At 44.3% G+C, this 20,767-nt stretch overlaps 1 protein-coding gene across 1 annotated transcript; it reads left to right on the top strand.

Annotated features, from left to right (window-relative positions):
• Positions 1–7,505: 7,505 nt before the first annotated feature.
• PDIA6 (protein disulfide isomerase family A member 6) lies at positions 7,506–20,236 on the top strand (the record flags this gene model as incomplete). The annotated part of the gene is made up of 13 exons (XM_079532974.1): positions 7,506–7,539; positions 9,671–9,812; positions 10,953–11,010; positions 11,705–11,831; positions 12,303–12,409; positions 14,251–14,384; positions 14,765–14,879; positions 15,717–15,857; positions 17,029–17,113; positions 17,202–17,274; positions 18,268–18,426; positions 19,280–19,376; positions 20,165–20,236. The coding sequence occupies 13 exons, from the start codon at positions 7,506–7,508 to the stop codon at positions 20,234–20,236; spliced, it is 1,344 nt and encodes a 447-aa protein (XP_079389100.1).
• Positions 20,237–20,767: the final 531 nt, after the last annotated feature.

The raw sequence follows: 20,767 nt of genomic DNA, 5'->3' as shown, positions 1-20,767 counted from the left end.
GCTGCTCTGCGGCACTGCAAGGAGCTGCGATCCTGCGGCAGCAGTGGGTGAGAAATGGTCATTCCCCCCAGCACTCCTCACTTTCCTATAATGCCTGTACTAAATACACCTGCTTCTCCTTCTCTATCACTGAATCATTTGGTGATTCAAAGCAATCAGGAAGTTTTGGATGAGATGTACCAAACTACAGTATATTTTTCAGATTGTTTTCATTTGTTGCAATAAAAAAGCATCCTAAATCATATGCTAGTTTAATGTAAAGACTTCTGGGGAAGTTTTCACAGATCCAAGCCAGATTTCTGGTAAAAGACTCAGCCCCCACTTAACCTCAGGCATTCATAGACAATTCATGTTCTGCTATGCACCAGTATCTTCTCATAGTACACAAGCAGGTTGGTTAGGAGAACAACCCAGGATTCCTCTGGACTCTGGGGCTTTGTTTCTAAAGGAGAAAAAGGGACAGCCCTCCAGACCTCTGCCAAAGAATATACACGTACTATAGCTGTGATCTGCTAGCAATACCCTTCCGTCAGCCTGCTCTCCTGGACAGTCAGGATAATTAGATTTCTCATGGATGACATGCTTTAATAAGTGACAGTGGCTGGACAAGCCACTCAGGTAAAGAAAAACAGGTACAGAAAACAAGTGCCAGACTCCAGCAGGACCAAAACTGCAACACAAAGAAAACACATTCCTTATAAAGATGCTTAATATGGATTTCACATACTTCTCCATACCCTTAGTGCCATCAGTTAAGTCCAGACAGAACAGCAGCTGGTGTTGGGAGATAAGGCTTTTTGATTTCTTACACGTCATTCGTTTGTCACTCAAATGAGAAACTGCCGAATCTAAAACACAACTGAATAAATAGCTGAAAAAATAAAGGGCATCGCTCCATTGAAAGCATGGATGTCCACCTGTTGAACCAGCAGATAGAGGCAGAGGAGCGAGGACCCTAGGGCTCCTATCATATAAGATGTGTTCAAGAATATGGAATAAAACAGTGGCAAAAGATGCCTACGGACATTAGGGTTAGGTTAGCTGCTGGCTCATCAGACCCACAGCCTGGCCAGCTGCAAGGCCAAAGGAACTGCTGCATTCAGGAGGGCTCTGCATTCTTTGCTCCTCCTCAGTCACCCCTCGCATGGCTCTTTTTGTACTGTAGGCATTCAAGTGAAACTGGTTACCTTTTCATTTCAGCATCTTTCCTGCAAATTCTGTATCTGTATGCCTTGTCTTTGCTGCAGTGTAAAACACATGGCTGTTTTGCACCGTATTGCACTGATTCTTTGTACTACTACGTTCACCTTATCAAGGATCTGCATTTATGTTTCCTTTTATTGTCATGACTGGTGTAATAAAGACAGATTGCAGAATGTGAGCTTTTCATTAAGGAAAATAGAGTCCCTGTGCTTGAAATGCTATTGCTTTATCTATTTTGAGGCCCAAGGAAATTGCCATTGCTACACGCTGATCAGCATAGTTATTTATTGCCTGATTCTTGGACAGATTTCTGAATCTGTTCCATATGCAGACTGGCTGCTGGTGAGATACTGAGAAGATGTTTGATAGCACACAGCCATCCAATGCAATGGAAGCTAAATGCAACTTGCTTTTAAAAGCCTCCTGCTTAGTAAGGGCCCAAGCAGCCTGTCACTGTCAGTGCATATATATCACTGCTGCTGGATTGTTTTTCAGAGCAGCTGAATATTGAGCAAAGAGCAAGCCTGACTTGCAATAACTATAGCAAACTGACACTGGCAGGAGAAGTACAAACCAAGCCAGCCTTATAGTGACCATGTAATGCCAACCTGAGAGGAGGATGTCATTCAGAAAAAGCAACTGAAGGGTTGTGAAGTGGTCTTTTTGGAGTATCCTGCTGCTGTCCTTGTCTGTACAAGTAAGGACTGGAGGGACCCTGGCCCCTTCTGAGGGGTGAAAAGATCCACTTTTTAGTGTCTCCTGCAACAGAAGGAATATTTTTTGTGTCACAGGAAGGTAACAGTGCACTAAATCTCACTAAATTTTTTATCACTGACTAAATAATAACTAAAGATGTTTAGATCTTTAAAAGAGATCTTTTTCCGTGCCATAATGGTCAGACGAAACAACCCAGCCATTAAACTGAAAATGACAAGAGACCTACTGAGCTTTCAGAACATTGCATCCCTGTTACACTTGTGTTTCTTGACAATCCCAAAGTGGCTTACAAAGCCACCCAGTCCCAGCTCCAACACAACTGTGTGTTTTAGGCAGCCCTGAGCTTCATGAAGAGATTAAAACTGCCTGCTTGGAGCTACAACGAGGATCACCTGCAGCAATGCCAATAACCTGGAAGTACTCCTAAAGAATCCTACGGCCTGGGACATGGTCCTCTCCTCAGTGTGGTACTTTCTGAAAAGTGTATTGATCTACTTGAATTGTTTCCCTCTGACTTTTCCTTTTGTTGATCCTTAATTTTCTGGTATATCCACCAGGAGGATACTAAGTATCTTCCCATGGTTGCTGAAAGTGCCACTTCTAGCTTCAAGCTAGAAAGCTTGAGACTTTATAAGAAGCTTTGTTTATGTGAAGCTTTCTGGATAAATTTTGGAAAGTCTCTTATGTATTAGCTAACTGGATTTCAAAAGCTTTCATGTTTCTAATCCAAACTGGATGCTCATCTTCTACATCCACTGGTCTGAGAGGTCTCCTGCATTATCTGCTTCCTTGCTTCATGGAGCTTCCAGTGAGCACAGAGGCATTGTTGAGGATCTGAACCATTATTACCATTTTGTTTTTCCTTTTGCTTCTGAAACCTGGAGACTCATTCTACGGCAGTTTAAGTCAGTAGAACCCAGGACAGTCGGGGCCTTGGCAGATTCTGCCTCTGAGCTTGCACATTCCCTTGCACACTGACCCAGGGATCTAAAATCAGTGAAATGAACACTGCCAGAAACAAAGTCTCTACCTTTCAGCTGGGTGTCTCCACATGCTGCTGGCACTGCTTCCAGAGGAAACAGAAGGAAGCAGGACCAGACAAGTAACTCTGCTTCTAGCAGCACTGGTAAGAAATTAAACACCTGGTGCTGAAAAATATGATCCCTTCTGCTGTTATACATAAGGAGTAAGCCTCATGTTTTTGTACCAGTGTTTGTGTACCATGTTTGCCCCTCACTGCCAGAAGGATATTGAGGCCCTGGAGCGTGTTCAAAGGAGGGCAACAAAGCTGGTGAGGGGTCTAGAACACAGGCCATATGAGGAGAGGCTGAAGGAGCTGGGAATGTTCAGCCTGGAGAAGAGGAGGCTCAGGGGAGACCTCATTGCTCTCTATAACTTCCTGAAGGGAGGCTGTAGTGAGCTGGGGGTCGGCCTCTTCTCTCGTGTCATTAGTGATAGGACCAGAGGGAATGGTTTCAAGGTACGGCAGGGGAGATTCAGGCTGGACATGAGGAAGTATTACTTTTCAGAAGGGGTGGTCAGGCACTGGAATGGACTGCCCAGGGAGGTGGTGGAGTCACCGAGCCTGGGGGTGTTCAAGGAAAGGCTGGATGTTGTGTTGAGGGACATGGTTTAGTGGGAGCTGTTGGGAATAGGTGAACGGTTGGACTGGATGATCTCTTAGGTCTTTTCCAACCTTGGTGATTCTATGATTCTATGATTCTACCATGTGAGATGGGGTCAGGAAGCTAGCACAAGCAGGTCAGGCCAGGTGCATTAAAACTATTAGGTTTTACAATGTCATTTTCAGAGTCCAGAAGTGGTTATAAAATGGCTGTGTACCAGGCTAATCCCAAATATGTTACAATATAGAGAAGGGGAGTGATGGGTCCTGTTTGGGGAACATGGCTAAAATAATATTTATTTTGGGATAATGTTGAAGCCTGGTAACTAAACTCAGGAAAGTACCTGTGACATGCTGGCCCAACCCATACAGCTCACAGCACTGTTGTTGATGGGAAACTAGCCAGAGTTTGAGCTAGGAGTGAGGCCTCAGAGTGGGTTGTGTGGGGTCATTGCTTCCTTCAGGGATCTCAGGTCAAAAGCCTGGGCAGGTGGGAGAGCTGGGAGCAGCAGGATGTTCATGTTAGGCTTTTATTACCACATGTGCAGGGTTTGGTGCTTGTTCCAAAATTGGAAAGAGGACAGGAGTCCAGCAGTCATGCTGGCTTCATCTTGCTCCTGGTGAGGAGAACGGGCCTGCATTGGGCCAGCTTGCAGGGTGAGCTGAGTGTCCTAAAGATCTAATCCCTGGAACTGAGAAAAGAAGACTGGGGATGAATCTCCTATGTAGTATCTTTTATGACATGATAGTGGAGCTTCAGTGAGCAGAGAAACATATTCTTAGATGTTAATTATGTTAGCTGACAGTAATAGCTGTTAGTAAAAGGTATTGAATGTGTCATTTTTGCCCTATGGCACCCCTGAACAGCAGGCACTTAAGCCTGCAAGATCTGTAGGGCTACACTTGCCAGTTAGTGAAGGCCTCTCAGCATGTTTCCTTCCTACACGTTTTCCTTTCCTGTAAGTATGGTTAGTTCTGGTCATGTATATCAAATTAGACAGCAAAAGGCTTTAAGCCTACAAACCTTCATCTCAGATTCATCCTAAAGAGGAAATAAACCTCAGTAAGTAGACAGCAGCTTGTCTCAATCTCCATCTGCTGTTCCTGCGGAGGCCAAATGGCACCTGTCCCACCTCTGCTGCAAGCAAAGCCAGTTGTTCCAGGGAGCAATCCTTACCCTTTTCCTTTTACTCTCTCTTTTCTGGCTTTAAAGTTTCCTTTAGATTAGAAGTTCTTAGGTTTGAAGTTGGGAGGCAGTCCCCTGTACACTATGCTCCTCTTGTGTATTTGTCAGTGTAGAAACCTGGCAAGATTCATGAAATACAAGAATACTGCTCATATTCTTATCATATTCCTCTTGCTATCTGTTTGTACAAGTGTTATGGGGACACTTCAAAATACCCACTCATGTAACTAGGGCATAGCTTGTAAAGTTCTGTGGAAAGGATCTACACTAAACAATCTCTGTAGTATTGGCTTGGCTACAACAGGGCTAGGCAAAACAGGGAAATGACAAGTTAATGGAATGCAGGGATGCATAGCAGCCAGGCTTGTATGATGCAGGCTCTTGCTCCAATGATCTCTAGATAGAATTGTGCATAAGTCAAAGCAAGATAGAAAGGTAGAACTGCTAATAAAACCTGCCTTTCTGTGGCAGGTTCAGGTTCTCAGCAATGTTCAGGTTCTCTCCTATAACCAAGAGTGGTCAGATTGCAGCACAATAATATGTCATGGTTTTACACACAGACCTATAAAAGTTATTCACAGCTCAAAATCACAGGGCTTTTAGTTTCATCCCTCTTCTAGCATACTAATACCTGGGAGAAACAGAAATCATTTTAGAATCACAGAGACTGGAAGAGACCTCTGGAAATTGAGTCCAAAACCCTGCTAAAGCAGGCTTCATAAGAAAATGAACAGGTGAATCTTGAACATCCCCAGAGAAGGCAACTTGTGGGAATACAAGAAAGACTATTCAGAGCTGTGGAGCTGTGGACTATTCTTGCTGTGAAGCAAGATAAACAATATGAGAATGCAAGGCTGAGAACCAAGAACAACTCCAGAAGAGAAAAACAAAGTCAAGTAAGCTGCATGATGGCCGTGTTGATGATTATCCTAACTGGAGGAAGAGTGGACGGGTAGGAACAACTCATGATTCTGATTGAATAAGCACCTGCGTGCACAGTTAAGGAGTGTTTGTGGAATGTTTTGTTGACATGTAAAGGCAGGTGGGAAAGTTAAGAGAAAACTTGTGAATGTACATACGGGATGTTAGAACCTGTAAAACGATTTGGATCGTTCTCATCTGAGTCCATGCCTCAGGTACTGCAGCAACTCCACCACTTCTCCGGGCAGCCTGCCCAGAGTGACAGTGAAAGTGACAGTGAAATTCTTCCTCATGTTTGTGTGGAAATTCCTGTGTTCCATTGCACATTGTTCTCTTGCTGCACACTGCTGAAAAGAGCCTGACCTCATCCATTGATTCCCACCCTTCAGATATTTGTAAACACTGATAAGATCCCCTCTGAGTCATCCCCAGGCTAAACATCCCCAGGTCTGTCAGCCTTTCCTCATCCAGGAGACGCTGCAGGCTCTCATCATTTTTCGTCCCTCTGCCCGGCTCACTCCAGCAGTTTCCTGTCTGCCCAGAACGGGACTCAGTATTCCAGATGTGGCCTCGTCAGTGCAGAGGAAAGGAGGAGGCTAACCTCCCTTGACCTTCATCTATTTTTAAATGCAGGCCCCATAGCTTGTCTCATGAACTTCTGCATACAAAGTACCTTTCCATTATTCCCCTTTTCATGCACCCACCAATCACATGAGCATTCTTTCCAGTGGTATCACAGCAGATGGTCATGCTGCAATAGAGAGGAGAGAGTTCCAAAATTTCTTTCAGAAACTTCCTTCAGGGGCTGGAGAGTGTTCTTGAACATCCCATCCTCATGCAAATCCTCATGCAAACCCACCAAAATCCTTAATGCATTGCGTTTGCATGCAGCTCATTCACCAAATAGCCTGCATCCTTGTAGTGTTTTCACTGTTACCTACAAAACTAGAACATGTTATTATTCTAGTGGTTGGCAACCCTGCCCACAATAGGGGGGTTGAAACGAGATGATCTTTGAGGACCTTTTCAACCCAGGCCATTCTGTGACTCTGTGATTTATCGCTCTACTAATATTTGTGTTAGTGTAGGCCCTTTCAGTGCTATCTTATGTGCAATTCCAGATAAAAACACTTAATCGCTGGGTGTAGAAATGTTTCCCATAGAAACTCACCAGGAATTAACCAAATACATAAACGTGTTACAAGTTTCTTATTTTGAATATCTTGAGTAGCTCAAGATATTCCCCTTAATGCTATGGAAATGTTTGTCATTCAGCTGACTGCTGAAACACCAAGCACTGCCATTCAAATCACTGCTGCAAAACACAGATGGAAAATAAAGCGTACCATCTCTATACAGTTCCTTTCCTTATGCCAGATCAAAACGAGTCAGTAATTTTCTCTAGCAATAATTACGTGCCGTAAAGCCTGTCACTGAATAATTTCGCGCTGTGAGGATTTTGCCTCACTGCTCAACAGGGTCCCGATGTCATACATAGGGAGGGACAAGATAAGCGGGTGTGGTAGTGATGGGTTGAGGGCTGGACTAGATGACCTTGGTGGCTTTTTTCAACATTCACAATTCTGTGATTCCACGATTTTATACCTACTTTTCCAAACCGCACTGGTGGAACGCAACAGACGGCGCAGAACACACCCCCTCCCCACCTCCTCCCGCCCGCCGCCCCACAGCACCTCTCCCCTCCGCCTAGCGACCCTCACGCGGCCGCTTCCCATTGGTCCATTCCAATGCGCCTGCGCTTCATCCACCAATGGGCGGCGGACACGGCGGGGAACGTGGGGGCGGGGCCGGGCGGGCAGTGAGGAGCGGCGGTGGCGGCGGGCGGCTGTAGCCATGGGGGTGCGCGGAGCTGGCGGCGTGTGGTGGGGTAAGGGCGGCGCTGGGGGCTCCTGAGGGCTTGGCGGTGGGGCCGGGGAGCGAGCCGCGGTGCGGTAGTCGGGAAGGGAGGGGTTCCGCGGGGTCTCAGAGTATGAGGGGGCGGCAGGCCGCGCCTAGAGATGAGCTGTGGCCGCTGTGCTGGCGGAGGAAGCGCGAAGGGCCCGGCGGGGAGCAGCAGCAGCAGGAGGAGGAGGGGTGAATTAACGGCAGACAAAGGGCTGGGAGCGGCGCTGCTCCGATACGGAGGGGCACGAAGTGACGTCCCGCGGCGGTAGCTTTCCTTGCCGGCCCTTCGGGCGTAACGTGGCTCTTTGGAGGCCGGGCTGGTGGCACTGCTGGCTGCCTGCTTTGCTTACGTGAGGAATCTGCTTCGGATGGCCGCTGATCTGACTGGTTCCGCCCGCTGTGGATTTCAAGCAGTTGCAGATGTGCGTTCTCCTGGCTTAAATGCCCGTAGAAAACGATCTTGTTATTTGCTGTGGATGGATTAAGTCTTGCGTGTTTTGTGTGTGAGAGTTAGAATAAAACCCAAAGCACAGCGTGCTGACCTTGGTAAACTGCACTGTATGCTTTCTTCTCTGGGTTCTCTTTGGCAGATCTTCTTCATGACCTTGAGCTTTTCTATTTGAAGTGACTAAAGTAGTTGAGTGAGCTCTGTTCAGTTGCTGAATGTGTTTGCCACAGATCTCTTGAATGATGATAAAACATGCTGGTTTCAATTCAGTCATCTCATTCCATCTTGGGAAGGGTTCTCAGTAGAGATTGAGCCCTGAATGTGTACTGGTCTGCACTGAGGCAATAATGAAGGGACAGACTAAACCTAACATGGAAGTCTGGTGGTGGAAACCAGTGAGGATCACCCTGAGAGAAGGGGCTGAGAGATGCTTGTAAGGGTGTTACGCAGTGGATAAGGTACTGGTTTGCAGTGGCAGTTCAGCCCTGACCTCTGAGCATCCAAAACATGTTACTTTTTGTTTCCCTCACCTGCGGAATATGTATAATGTAACTGGACTTGCTGAGCAGGGCTGCTAATGCATAGGTTATGCTGCACAGTCTGTACCACATAGGTGCTGTGGAATTTTTGCATCTCTGAGCTGTATCTTTCTCTCATATTTGATCTTGAAGGAAGTAAATATGCAGTTTGCTATGCAAATTGTAGCCACTTGCAGAAGAGCCGACTATTTTTGCCTAGTTCTGACTTCAGTGTCTGAGCTTTTACTTCCCTGAGTCTTTAGTGATTAAAAAAAAAAAAGTCTTCCATTGTATGAATTGCGTTACAAAGATGCTCGTTGTTATCATCATATCATCTCTTAATTCTGACAAGATAGAGGAAAGGACTGTTAGATTGTACGTGGAAAGTCTCAAATAGCAATAAGATATAGAAGTGACCAGAAACATGAAATGCATTTTAACGGCTTGCTGCATCTTTGTGTCATTTCAATGGGGAGTTCTGTTGTTACAGCTCTAGGGTGCTCAAGTTGCTAACTAGAGATTTAGTAGCTGCTCTCCAGTCTATTGCTAGATGGACAAATCAATGCTGGATTAGCATCCTCAGAAAGAATGAAGGTAGTTAAGCTACTAATGCATCAGATGCTGGTCCTAAAATTAGTATAGCTGTGCTAACACTGCTTGGGACAGTTCTGCATTATGTGATGCTATGAAAGGTGTGTGTGCTAAGTGCAGTCAACTGAGAATAGGTTGTGCTGGAGAGATGGTTGGATGGTTTTGGAGGTTCCATGAAAGTGAACTGAAGAAGAAAAGGTGTAGCTGATCTTGGGGATCCACATGGAAGACTGTGTGGTGCCAGCTGTAGTTAGAGTTGTAGCTTTGACAAAATGTTCTTTGAAGATCCTCAGCTTAGCAGAGGTCCAGATAGCTGTAGGCACTGTAGGGAATGTAGTATATGGTCCAGTGGGATCATGGTGTAAGTGGTGAGTGAGTAGCATACACGTTGTCTTCTGTTTTACAAGCTGGAATCCTTTTCCTTTTTTTTTTTTTTTTTTTTTTTCTTTCTGCTGATGTGAAGACTTGCTAGAGGAGGGGAGACGATTTAATCACGTGAGCAGGAGAGCTGAAAATGGTTTCTGGGAATGCTGATTGTTTTGATTCTTTCCTTCTAGGCACAGTGAGCTGCACGTTATTCCTGGCAGTGAACGGTTTATATTCAGCCAGTGATGATGTGATAGAGCTGACACCAACCAACTTCAACAAGGAGGTCATTCAGAGTGAGAGCCTGTGGCTCGTGGAGTTCTACGCCCCATGGTGAGCATTACAACTGTGTACTTGGTGCTTCTGCAAGATAAGAGCAAACATAGGAATCTGTTGCTGATAAGTCCAGCGTTCACTGATGGTACATGTGTCAGCTTGGTGGTGTCACAAACAGAAAATAGTTGTAGTTGAGATTTCTTTCTCAAGTATCTTCATCAGAGAGAAAAGGGAAAAATGGGCAAATGCTGTAACAACAAAGCCTTATATGCTATTTTACTGCTTCAGTGTTTTAACTGTAATGAAAATTGAAAATGACTTATCAAGTGCAGTAGATAAGTTGGAAGGCTCTTCAGTTCTGTCTTAACTTCAGTCAGATGTGAAGCGCAGATCTGAATGGACGCTTACCATTTATAAATACTGGCTTTGTGGATCTTAATTTGCTGCCCTTTTCTCCCATGCAGCTTGTATTCAGAGCAGACCTCTGTAACAACCTGCCTGTAAAGTCTGATCATGTGTATTCCATCTTTGCACAAATCCTCTGCCCACAGCTTCCACATCCTAATGAAGGGCCCTTCACTGCAACAGGCTGAAGGTGTTTGAACTGGGTGGTTTAGGAGAAGACTTGACCTACTGTCTCTTCTAGTGCTGTTGTAGCTTTCCTGGCTAAACAGTGGGAATCAAGTGTAGTTTCAGTAAATGGCCAGCTTCTCTTTCCCTTCAGACTTATTGTGCCATGATTGTATGCTGGTTGCCAGTTAGTTGTGGGTCTTCTGGAGATGTCTGTGGGAGCTGGTGTGCCAAAAACTCCTGCTAATTAAGGAGTTACCTCTAGAATCAACTTTTCAGTCCTCATCACAGAGCCATTTTATCTTTCAGCATTTTAGAAACAGAAGGGACTGTGTGCAAATCTGGATTTTGATGCTCACTTTTACCTACGTGTTAGGAAGGCTTGAAGGAGGTGTGCATGTATATGTATCTATATAAAACACAGGGGCATTTCTCTTCAGGTGGCTGAGGGATGATCTGAGGTAGCATAGTCTCTTCCCCTCTTCTTGGGTAGAACTCCTGTGGTTTGCAGTGTGCAGGTGTTCTGTAATTTCAAACCCCGCCAGGCCCTGTACTTCATGAGCTGCTGATGCAGATCGGAATGAATGTTACTGTTACTTTTTGCTGTTTCTTTTTTTCATTCAAAAGGTGTGGTCATTGTCAAAGGCTAACCCCTGAGTGGAAGAAAGCTGCAACAGCATTAAAAGTAAGTTTGACTTCTCGCAAGTGTGCTTTTGTGGCAGTGGAGTAAAGCCTAGCTGTCATTTGGCTTAGAAACATGAAAGCAGAATGGAAATCCCCCAAATTGTACCAGTTTAATTATACTTCTCCCGCTGCAGAAGCAGCCTGTCCCAGGTGATTAAAAGACCATTTAAAAATGTTAAATAATAATAAAAAAGAGTGAAAGAAGCAAGTCAGTGTTGTCCCAGTAAGTTTCCATTGCTGTTTTCCAAGACTGCTTTTAACAGGACCACAAGACTGTAGAATCCAGCTATCCCCAAAATAGCATGTTTCTCTTTTCTTCTTCTCACCCTCTTCTCCCCTCCTTTTGAAGTACAGGAACAGCATGAACTGAGTATTTGAGCACAGCTTTGTAAGCTGCTGGTGATGAGTGCTGCTTTTATTGTAGAAAACTTGATTGCGCAGTGATCTGCTGAGCTCTTTCCCAAAAAAGGAGAATGTAAAATATATATTCCTTTTTTGGGGGCAAAACTATGTAAAGCTTTCAGATTGAAGAAAGAAATGAGCATATGAGGCGTTCCCTAGTTCAGTGCTTTTTGAGGAGCTGCGCCTTTCATTTGGTGGCTGTTTTCTTACCTTACTAATAACTTCCCACCATGCACAGTCCGTGTTACATCATTGTAGAAGGTTTGTCTGAGTTTTAGTTCTTATTTCCACAGGGTGTAGTGAAAGTAGGTGCAGTAGATGCGGATAAGCATCAATCCTTGGGTGGACAGTATGGAGTCAGAGGTTTTCCAACTATCAAGATATTTGGAGCCAACAAAAACAAAGCAGAAGATTATCAGGGTAAGTGTGATACTCTTTCATGTGCTGCATGCCTATTAGCATTCCTGAATATAGTAATGATACTAGCTGTTAGTGCTGGCTCGTGTGGCATTTCTTCCATGTGTGGTGGTATGGTAATGGAGAGAGACAGGTGGGTGAGATTTGTTTGACCAGCTGTGTGTGTCCTGTCAGCAGTTTTTATTTGATGGAGGTTGGTAAGCAGTTCCTGAAGAATACTCATTTCCTGCTGTTTACTGGGAGCTTGCCACAGTCATCTCCCCATCAGATAAAGTGCATATATGAAAAGCAGAAAGTAAATCTTGTTGCTTTTATTTTAAGTCAGCATCGCACTGCTGTATCGCTCTCAGCCCAGCCCTGCTTTTCCTGAAGGATCCCAAGGGAGAGAATTTGTTCCTTACTCCTGTAATTAACTCAGTGGCCTGCCTGAGAAGCAATTTGGTGCTTTAATGATTCGTTTTTGTTGCTTTGCAGGTGGCAGGACAAGTGAAGCCATTGTTGATGCTGCACTAAGCGCTCTTCGGTCCCTGGTGAAAGACCGTCTCAGTGGCAGAAGTGGAGGATACAGTTCTGGGAGACAGGTATTGGAGGAAATGTGGTGGTGGTTTGTTTTAGCTGGAGGGTGGCCTGTGCAGAAGGAGACAGGCTTGTGCTCCCTATTCTCTAAGTTGGAAGAGGCTTCCTAATTTTATCTAGTCCAGTCTCCTGCTCAGCAGAGTGTCAGTTAGAGCACTTGCTTTGGGCTACGTCAGGGACATAGGGGCTACAGGGACTGAAGTCTCTGGGCAGCCTTTACTAGTGTATGATCACCCTTACAGGAGGAACACTTTCTTAGATGCTTAAAATGAATTCTTGTGCCTCAACTTGGACCCTTATTTTTTGCTTGGTCCCTGGACATTAGAGAAAAATCTGGCTTTTCTTTATTCCCTTACACCCAGGAATTTATATACACAAAAAGGATTCTCACTGGGCCTTCTTTCTTGCAGACTTAGCGATCTCAGCTCTCTCAACCTCTCCTACTATGTCAGATGCACAAAGCCCTTAATTAGCTTTGCCCCCTGGCTAGACTTACTCCAGAGTAAGCATGCCTCTGTTACACTGGGGAGCCCAGAACTGGACCCAGCACTGCATATGTTTGTCACCAATGCTGAGCAGAAAAAAAGATTACCTACCTCAACCTTCTGGTAGCTCCTGCCTAATGCTACACAGGAGGTTACTGGCTTCTTCACCACAGGAGTGCCTTAGTAGATCAAGTGCAACCTGTTCTCTACCAGGACCATGTGCATGGAGTTATTCATCTCCAGGTGCACTGCTTTACCTCTCACTGTGTTGAACTTTGAGGTAGTCTGCTTCTCCATCTGACTGAGGTAGCTCTGGATGGCAGCACGTCCATCTGGTGCTTCAGGCATTTACTGAGAGAAGTTTGCTGAGGGTGTGCACTTGGTCCCACTGTCAAGGTGGGGAAGATGTAGAAGCAGTGTTGTGCTGGTGTTGGCCCTTGGCAAATACCAGTAGTGACTTAGTGGTACTTAGCACTGAAGATTGCAATCCTTTGAACACAGCAGTACTGCAGTCCAACTCCCTGCTTATCTAACCTATGCTTTTATCAGTTCCTGAATGAGGATTTTAGGGAAAACAGTGTCACAAATACCATGAAGTCAGGATAGGTAACATCCACTGCTGTCTCCTTACCCACCAAGCTGGTTATCCATCACAGAGAGCTATCAGGTCAGCATGTTTTCTCCTCAGTAAATCTTTGCTGACTACTCCGAATGACCTTTGTATCCTTCATTTGGTTGGAAATGCCTTCTGGAAGGATTTGCTCCGTGACCTTTCCAGAGATTAAGGGTCTTGAAGCCTGCTTGGCATTGGGATGAGTTTCTTAGGTTTTCTTTAAATTTGGTAGTATTTGCTCTAGTTGGTTTGCTGCATTTCTCCCTGAAGATAAATGGAAAAGCTTCTGACTCATACTACTATTTCAAAATCATTTTTCATGCATCCACGTTCTCAGGTTGGTAAGAATAGAAGCCCTTGTTAGACTGTGCCATGTGGTTTATATCCCACTGGCATGTTTTGTATCAAAAGCAGGGCACAGAGATGGGTGTGATGGGAAGTAGAAGCACTTCGTTCTCAGATTGATCTGAGCATGAAGAACTGGGGAAGTGTTCCTGCATCCTCCTGGTAGTTAATTTGACCTGAATGCTGTTTATGAGAAAAGGTTCACTTGCTGTTTTTTGAAAGTGCTGTGGGAATAGGCTGCATACATTTGTTGTCAGTTCTAAAATGGGAAAGCTGTATGACCTAACTCCCCCTGTTTTGTATATTCAAATAAAGACCATTTGGTGCAACACAACACTGAATACCTTGTGTGGGAAACCGATTTTGGTTGCCTGACACGTGAGGGTCTGTTTGTTTCTTACAGAGCCGAGAGAGCGGAGGTGGAGATAAGAAGGACGTGGTTGAACTGACTGATGACAGCTTTGATAAGAATGTCATAAACAGTGACGATGTGTGGATGGTGGAGTTCTATGCTCCATGGTGTGGGCACTGCAAAAAGTGAGTTCCTTTGTTTTTGTTGCTTTGTTGTTGTTTGCATGCAGTACCCTTCATCCCCTGAAAGGGGCTTTGGTTATATCAGAAGTTGTTCGTTGGTTGGTTTTTTAATGTGATGTGCTTTTAGAGTACCTTGTTTTTGCTTTGGCTGCACTCCTCCCCGGCAGTAAAATTGCTGATTATCAGAAATAAGATTCAGAGGTGGATTAACTTTCTCACCCCTTTAGATCCAGGATGTCATTGGAATAATCCAGCTAGCTGTTATATTCTGCAGATCCTTTTTCTTTTCCCCCTGAGTGGAGCATGCTGTGTGGTGTTGGAATGTGCTATGCTTCTGCTATAGATCTGGGGGAGCTCAGAACACCAATCATCTTGTTTTTCAGTCTGGAGCCAGAATGGGCAGCTGCTGCCACTGAGGTGAAGGAACAAACCAAGGGAAAAGTCAAGCTGGCTGCAGTAGATGCAACAGTCAATCAGATGCTGGCAGGCCGATATGGGGTGAGTGTGCTTTGCAGTGATGGCATTTTCTTTTCTGTCCCTGGTAAGCCAGATTTTCCTTCAATCTTACTGATCTTAACCTGGCACTACTTGTGTTGTATTAAGTGGCACATACAATTTGTATGCAGTTAATTCTTGAATGTCAGTAGCAACATGAAAGGAGTTAGAGGAAAGGGGTAAATTTGAATGTTGCTGATGAGTAAAGCAGTTTATCATTGTAACGTCTTGAATGGCTCTGTCAACTGAAGTGAGAGATCATCCTTCAGATGTGTGTGTTGGAGAATGCTTGGAGAACATACGCAGCTCTGAGCTGTGTGTCAGGAGTTGCTGTGCCAGCATTAACTGCCTTGAGCAGCTATGCTGTGTGCTCAAAGCAAGCTGCCTTTTTTTAAATATTTGGGGGGGTTTACGCTGTGCTGCTTGTTTTCCCTGTGAGCGCAGGTAGCTGGCAATCAGGAGCACTAAGCGTGTTGCATTTGAAGTGTAGCAGAGGAAGCCTGTGGCACGTCTGTTGCCCTGTGGGCACTGCACTCTCTCTCCTGAGACAAACTGGGAAACCAGTGCCTAGGAAGTGGAAAGTGCACAACGCTCAGTCACTGTGATCTGAGGCTGAAGCCTTTGCCGCTTGTCTGTCCTAAAACTTGAAACATTGTTTCAGAGTGTTAGCGCTGTTTTGAATTGTTGCAGCAGCAATGACATTGTTCCCTTGCAGTGTGTTTTAAGATTCACCTAGATGTTAAATCTCTTCCTCTTAATGTAGGGTACAGCAGAGTAGTGGATGCCATCCACCATAAACGTTCAGCTTTATTTAGCTGGTTATTTTAACTTGTCTTGCAGATTCGTGGTTTTCCCACAATTAAAATATTCCAGAAAGGAGAAGACCCTGTTGATTATGATGGAGGAAGAACCAGGTCTGACATCATTGCTCGTGCTCTGGATCTGTTTTCTGATAACGCACCACCGCCTGAGCTCCTGGAGGTCTCTCTACTTCATTTATTATTTTTCAAATTTCTTCTCCATTATATCCTTTGTAGTTTTTTCAGGACTGTATTGATTGTACATGAAACGGCCAAGTTGTGCTGCTTGTGCACCATTTCGTGGCAGAAATAGGCAACAATAGCAAGTAGTTTTCTGTTATTCTTACTGTGAATGTCCTGTTCATTGAAGGGCTGAGAATCGGTACAGTGAAGGCACCAACAGCACTGGTGTCAGTACATCTGAATTCTCTGAGAGAGAAATGAGTGAAAAGTTGAGTGAAGAACAAGACAGTGGGACTTTATGTGTGCTGTCCAGTAGGAGTTGTATGAAGGCTGACACAGCCTGTTGTCCAAAAATTTCTGCCTTCAGTATGGTGACTTCTGGTTCTGGCTTGATGAAAGGAGGATTGGAGTCTGAATCAGTTGTCTACAAAGTGGGGTATGTGCACCCTCAGTGCACGAGACAACCCTACAGCTGAGCTGTAGGAAGAAAAAACATCTTTACTGTTAATAAAGTGATCATTTAATGAGATGACTATCTTCACCTGATGTTTTTAATGTCTTTGTGTGTGCTTTATAAAATACTAACAGCAGATGGACACAATTTGTTTAAATATATTCAAGGCTGCAAACTGTGGGTGCACAGTCAAAGTTTGTTGATCACTGGTCTGAGTGAATGGATTGATTCCCTTTTTGAGGATGGGATGTAATTGGGATTGCTTCATCAAATAGCAATTACATTTCCTTGTCTTCAGCAAATGCTGCACCCTGCTGGCTCCCCTTATGCTAGCAACAGAACTACTACTACAGAACAGGCACATGTGTAGGTCTGGGTGTGCTGTTTGCAGTGATCAGTAATTAGACCAGTGGTTTGTTTTGCACCAGCCCCGGTCCAAGGACAGTTATCTTGAGCAGGAGCAACAGCTTGCTGTGTTCCCTGTAAGCCTTGGGTAGTACTGCTTGTTTTCCTGTTGCTGCAGCTCTTAACAGAAGGTTTTATGAATTTCTTGTAGTTAGGGATGCATGAAGCAGGCAGTGCCTTTAAGGTTTGTATTGCTTCAAACGCTTATTACCTTGTCAGATGGAGCTGATGAGCTGTTGGAGGGAAGTGCAGTCACAGCAGGATAACAGAAGTCTTATTTTTAACTGATTTTTCTTTGTCTTTCTTTTAGATTATTAGTGAAGATGTTCTGAAGACTACCTGCGATGCTCATCAGCTCTGCATCATTTCTGTCCTGCCTCATATTCTTGACACAGGTAGGCATACAAGCAAGTAGTCTTCTCTGGGAATTTGTCCCTTTAAGCCTGTGGTTGTGTTTAACTTGTTTAATTGTCTGACAAACAGGAGCCTCGGGGAGGAATTCTTACCTGGATGTCATGTTAAAAATGGCTGAGAAATACAAAAAGAAAATGTGGGGGTAAGTGGCACAGTGGCCTGGTGTTCTTGGATAAGATGTGCACATCTTCAGAGGTGATGGGAAGGAATCTTGTATGACAGTGATGTACCTGTAGACAGAGTTGTTCCTTGTTCTGGATTCTCTATCTTGGTTGTTCGCTGTCTGGGCTGAGAGGTGCTTGCAGCAGTAGAATAAACTGTTGTTTCGTTTTGTTTTTTTTTCTCAAATCCTGCCTGTGCAAGCTGTCAAGGCATTAATGTGATCAAGTACTCTTGTAATGAATGCTACAGTATTTTAGGGTGATATTTTAGACTCTGAGTCTTTTACTGGTGAGTAATGCTGCCAGTGTGACTGTTGCATTCCCCCCCCCAAAAAAAAAGCAGCTTATTAACAAATCTCATGCTTCTAAAGGAGCAAACCAGCAGGTTCCCTCTCTTCCTCTAGAATGCATGTTGGTCTCTATGGAAAGTGAGACTTGTTCAGATGCTGACAGCTGAGAAAGAGCAGACCAGCATAAAAGTGTGAGGAAGAAATGTGGAAGTTAGCTGCTTCTAAAGGATCCTTGTGGACTTGCTAAGTATTAGAGAAACTGAGACCTGACCAGTGAGAAAACAGTACTGGGTGAAATGTTGGCCTTTTAGTGTTTGTCCAGAAAATCCTCTGCAGTGGGATGTGGTCAGTACTTGGTCATAAACCTTGCTTAATGTAGGCTAGAGGTGCAGAAAAAAAATTGTTCAGGTAGGTAGCATAGCTGTTTCCTTAGAATACCTTGCATGGTTGTGATTCAGCTGAAAAGCAGCTGTGGCAGTGGGGATGGCCTGAAGTGTTGCTCAGGAGTGACTTTCTTCTTCTACTTAGTAGAAGACCTTGCTGTTCCCTGCTGATGTGAATAGCTGGCTCTGTTGAGGGCAGCTCAGAGTGCGGTGCTGACTACGGGGCTGCAAGATGTGTGTGACTAAAATGACTGTAGTGCCTTTCCTGATTTCCATTTCCTATTTTTTTTCTTACCCTAAGGTGGCTGTGGACTGAAGCTGGTGCTCAGTCAGATCTTGAGAGCTCTTTGGGAATAGGAGGCTTTGGGTATCCAGCAATGGCAGCTGTTAATGCCCGGAAGATGAAATTTGCCCTCCTGAAAGGATCCTTCAGTGAGCAAGGGATCAATGAGTTTCTAAGGTAAGGAATCCTTCAAACAAGCTGTGGCTCAAAATAAAGATGGAGAAAGGGAATAGTTTCAATAGAACTGCGATGGTTAAGCAGTACCTTTTTGTAGTGAACAGATACAGTCGGGAAGTCAGCCATTTAGAATTTGATTGTGGTGTTGCTAAGACTTTTGAAAATAGTTAGAAAACCAAGAAGTAAATTTTGATCTTGAAAAACTTCTGTTTCTGCAGTAACCAGAGGAGTTCTTAGAATTTGGTAATCAGTGCTGTTCTACTACAAGTCACCTTTCTGGTCATGTTCTGTGTCTTATTTGCCCCTGAAAGTATTTAAAAGGATTAGCACTTCAGCTTGTAGTGTTAGCTTTCTTCAGCCAGCATAAGCAGCAGGTGCAGGATGGGATGCCTCCAAGCAGGAGCTGGTTATCCTGGACCCCTTGGAGACAGCAGGGCCTTAGGATCTGCTTAAAAGAAACGTTTCCAGCTTTTCAAAGTCAGACTTGCATAAAATAGGTCACTGCCAGAACTGGAATTAGAGACTCTTCTTTGAGTTGTATTAACAGTATATTGTGCGTCTCTTTAAGGTCCCGCATTTGTCCATGAGTATTACAGAGGGCACTGCTGAAATACGAAACAGTGTAACTTAGTGTTTGTCTCTCTCCGTCTTTGGAATCTTAATTGTGAATTGTCAGTGCTGCTTTAAAGGCTGTTTATCACTTTCTGCTTTGCAAATTGAAAAGCTACTTCAAGATAATTTAGATCTGAGATCTTCTGAAAAAAGGTAGTCAGGCATCTTCCTTTAATCTGAGGCAAGCCCTGTTCCAGGTGGATGGAAACTGAAGAAAATTGTTTAATTCCTTTCCTCTCAGGGAACTGTCTGTTGGTCGAGGTTCTACAGCACCAGTAGGAGGTGGAGCTTTCCCTAAAATTCATGCAGTTGAACCTTGGGATGGCAAAGATGGTGAGGTAAGAAGTGCTCTGTGTCTCCAAGTGCTGCTGTTCTGCACAGTTCAGAAGCAAAGGGACAGCAACTAAGAACTGGCAGTGTGGCTAGTGGGGGAAACTGCAGCAAGTCATCCTGGTGGTCCAGTGGCAGGAATTAGTTAACAGCAAGGTAGGCACCAGGTTCATTGTCTCCTGTTACGGACAGGCACTCCTGCCTGTCAGAATGTCATAGGAAAGTTCAGTTCCTTGAGGCTGAAATAATGCTTTATTAACCACTGCTGAGTAAGGAAGATCGTAGCGCGTGCACCTAAGGCCCAAAAGTTGTGGAAATTTCTTGATGTACTGATTTTACTGAGTTCATAAGTTAAAGCCCACAGAGTGATCTCAGTATGTTCTTGCTTAAAGTTCAACACTGCTGTAAAAGGCAGTTATCACAATCTTTGGTCTACTTCAGATGGAATGAAAATACAGCGACCCTGCACATAGCAGGGGGGTTGAGACTAGCTGATCACTGTGGTCCTTTTCAACTCAGGCCATTCTATGATTCTATAATTCTGTGAATATGGTACTAGTTCTGTTACCTTGTCTGATTGCAATTAACTCTATATGGGGTATATTTAATGAATAAGTAGCAAACATTCTTTGTCCAGTCTAAACTCTGATCAGTTGTCCCATGCTCCAAGTGCTGTCAGTTCTTATGAGCCAGAAATGATAGGAGGGAACTTTGCTTTTTCTATGAAGGATCCAACTCAGTGATGCTGCAGTGCTGCTTGCTGACAAACATTTGCTCAAAACTTGCTTTCTCACAGCTTCCAGTTGAAGATGATATTGATCTCAGCGATGTGGATCTGGATGATATCTGGGATAAAGATGAGCTGTGAGATCTTCAGGAATCTTCTTTTCTTGGGAGAGTTTGCGCAGCAGTTTGCAACCTGGTTCACGTTCAGATGGATTTTCCAGTGGCCTTTTTATGGAGAAATAGCACGGGACAGCTGTGCTGTTTGATGCACTGCAGCAGTGAACTGTACGCAACTCAAGAAAACATTGCAGAAATTCTATGAATTGTCATAACCAGTGAACTTGATTGTATTCTGTGTAACAAGTATTTTGAGGACAACATTGATTTTGGTTTTTTTTTTTCTTTGAAACATCTTCGGTTTTATTCTGTTGACAGTGTGCTGTTTGAGTGTTACAGAAGGCTGTTAGTGTAACCAATTTTAAATGTGGTTTTTTTTCTTTTCTGTGGAGGTGGAACCTGGTCAGCTTCTGTTTCAATTAAATAAAACAGAATATTTTTGACACAGTGTTAGTCTTGTACAGAGAAATGGAGGTGCACGTGCTAAAAGTTATCCTGGTTTGGATGACTTTTCAGAAGCAAATGGCAGAAGAGAGAGGCTGGTGATGAGAGCTAT

This window comes from Tetrao urogallus, assembly GCF_951394365.1.
Source record: "Tetrao urogallus genome assembly, chromosome: 2".
Taxonomy (NCBI): domain Eukaryota; kingdom Metazoa; phylum Chordata; class Aves; order Galliformes; family Phasianidae; genus Tetrao; species Tetrao urogallus.
The sequence above is the reverse complement of the archived record's forward strand: the minus strand, read 5'-3'. Positions and strand labels throughout refer to the sequence as shown.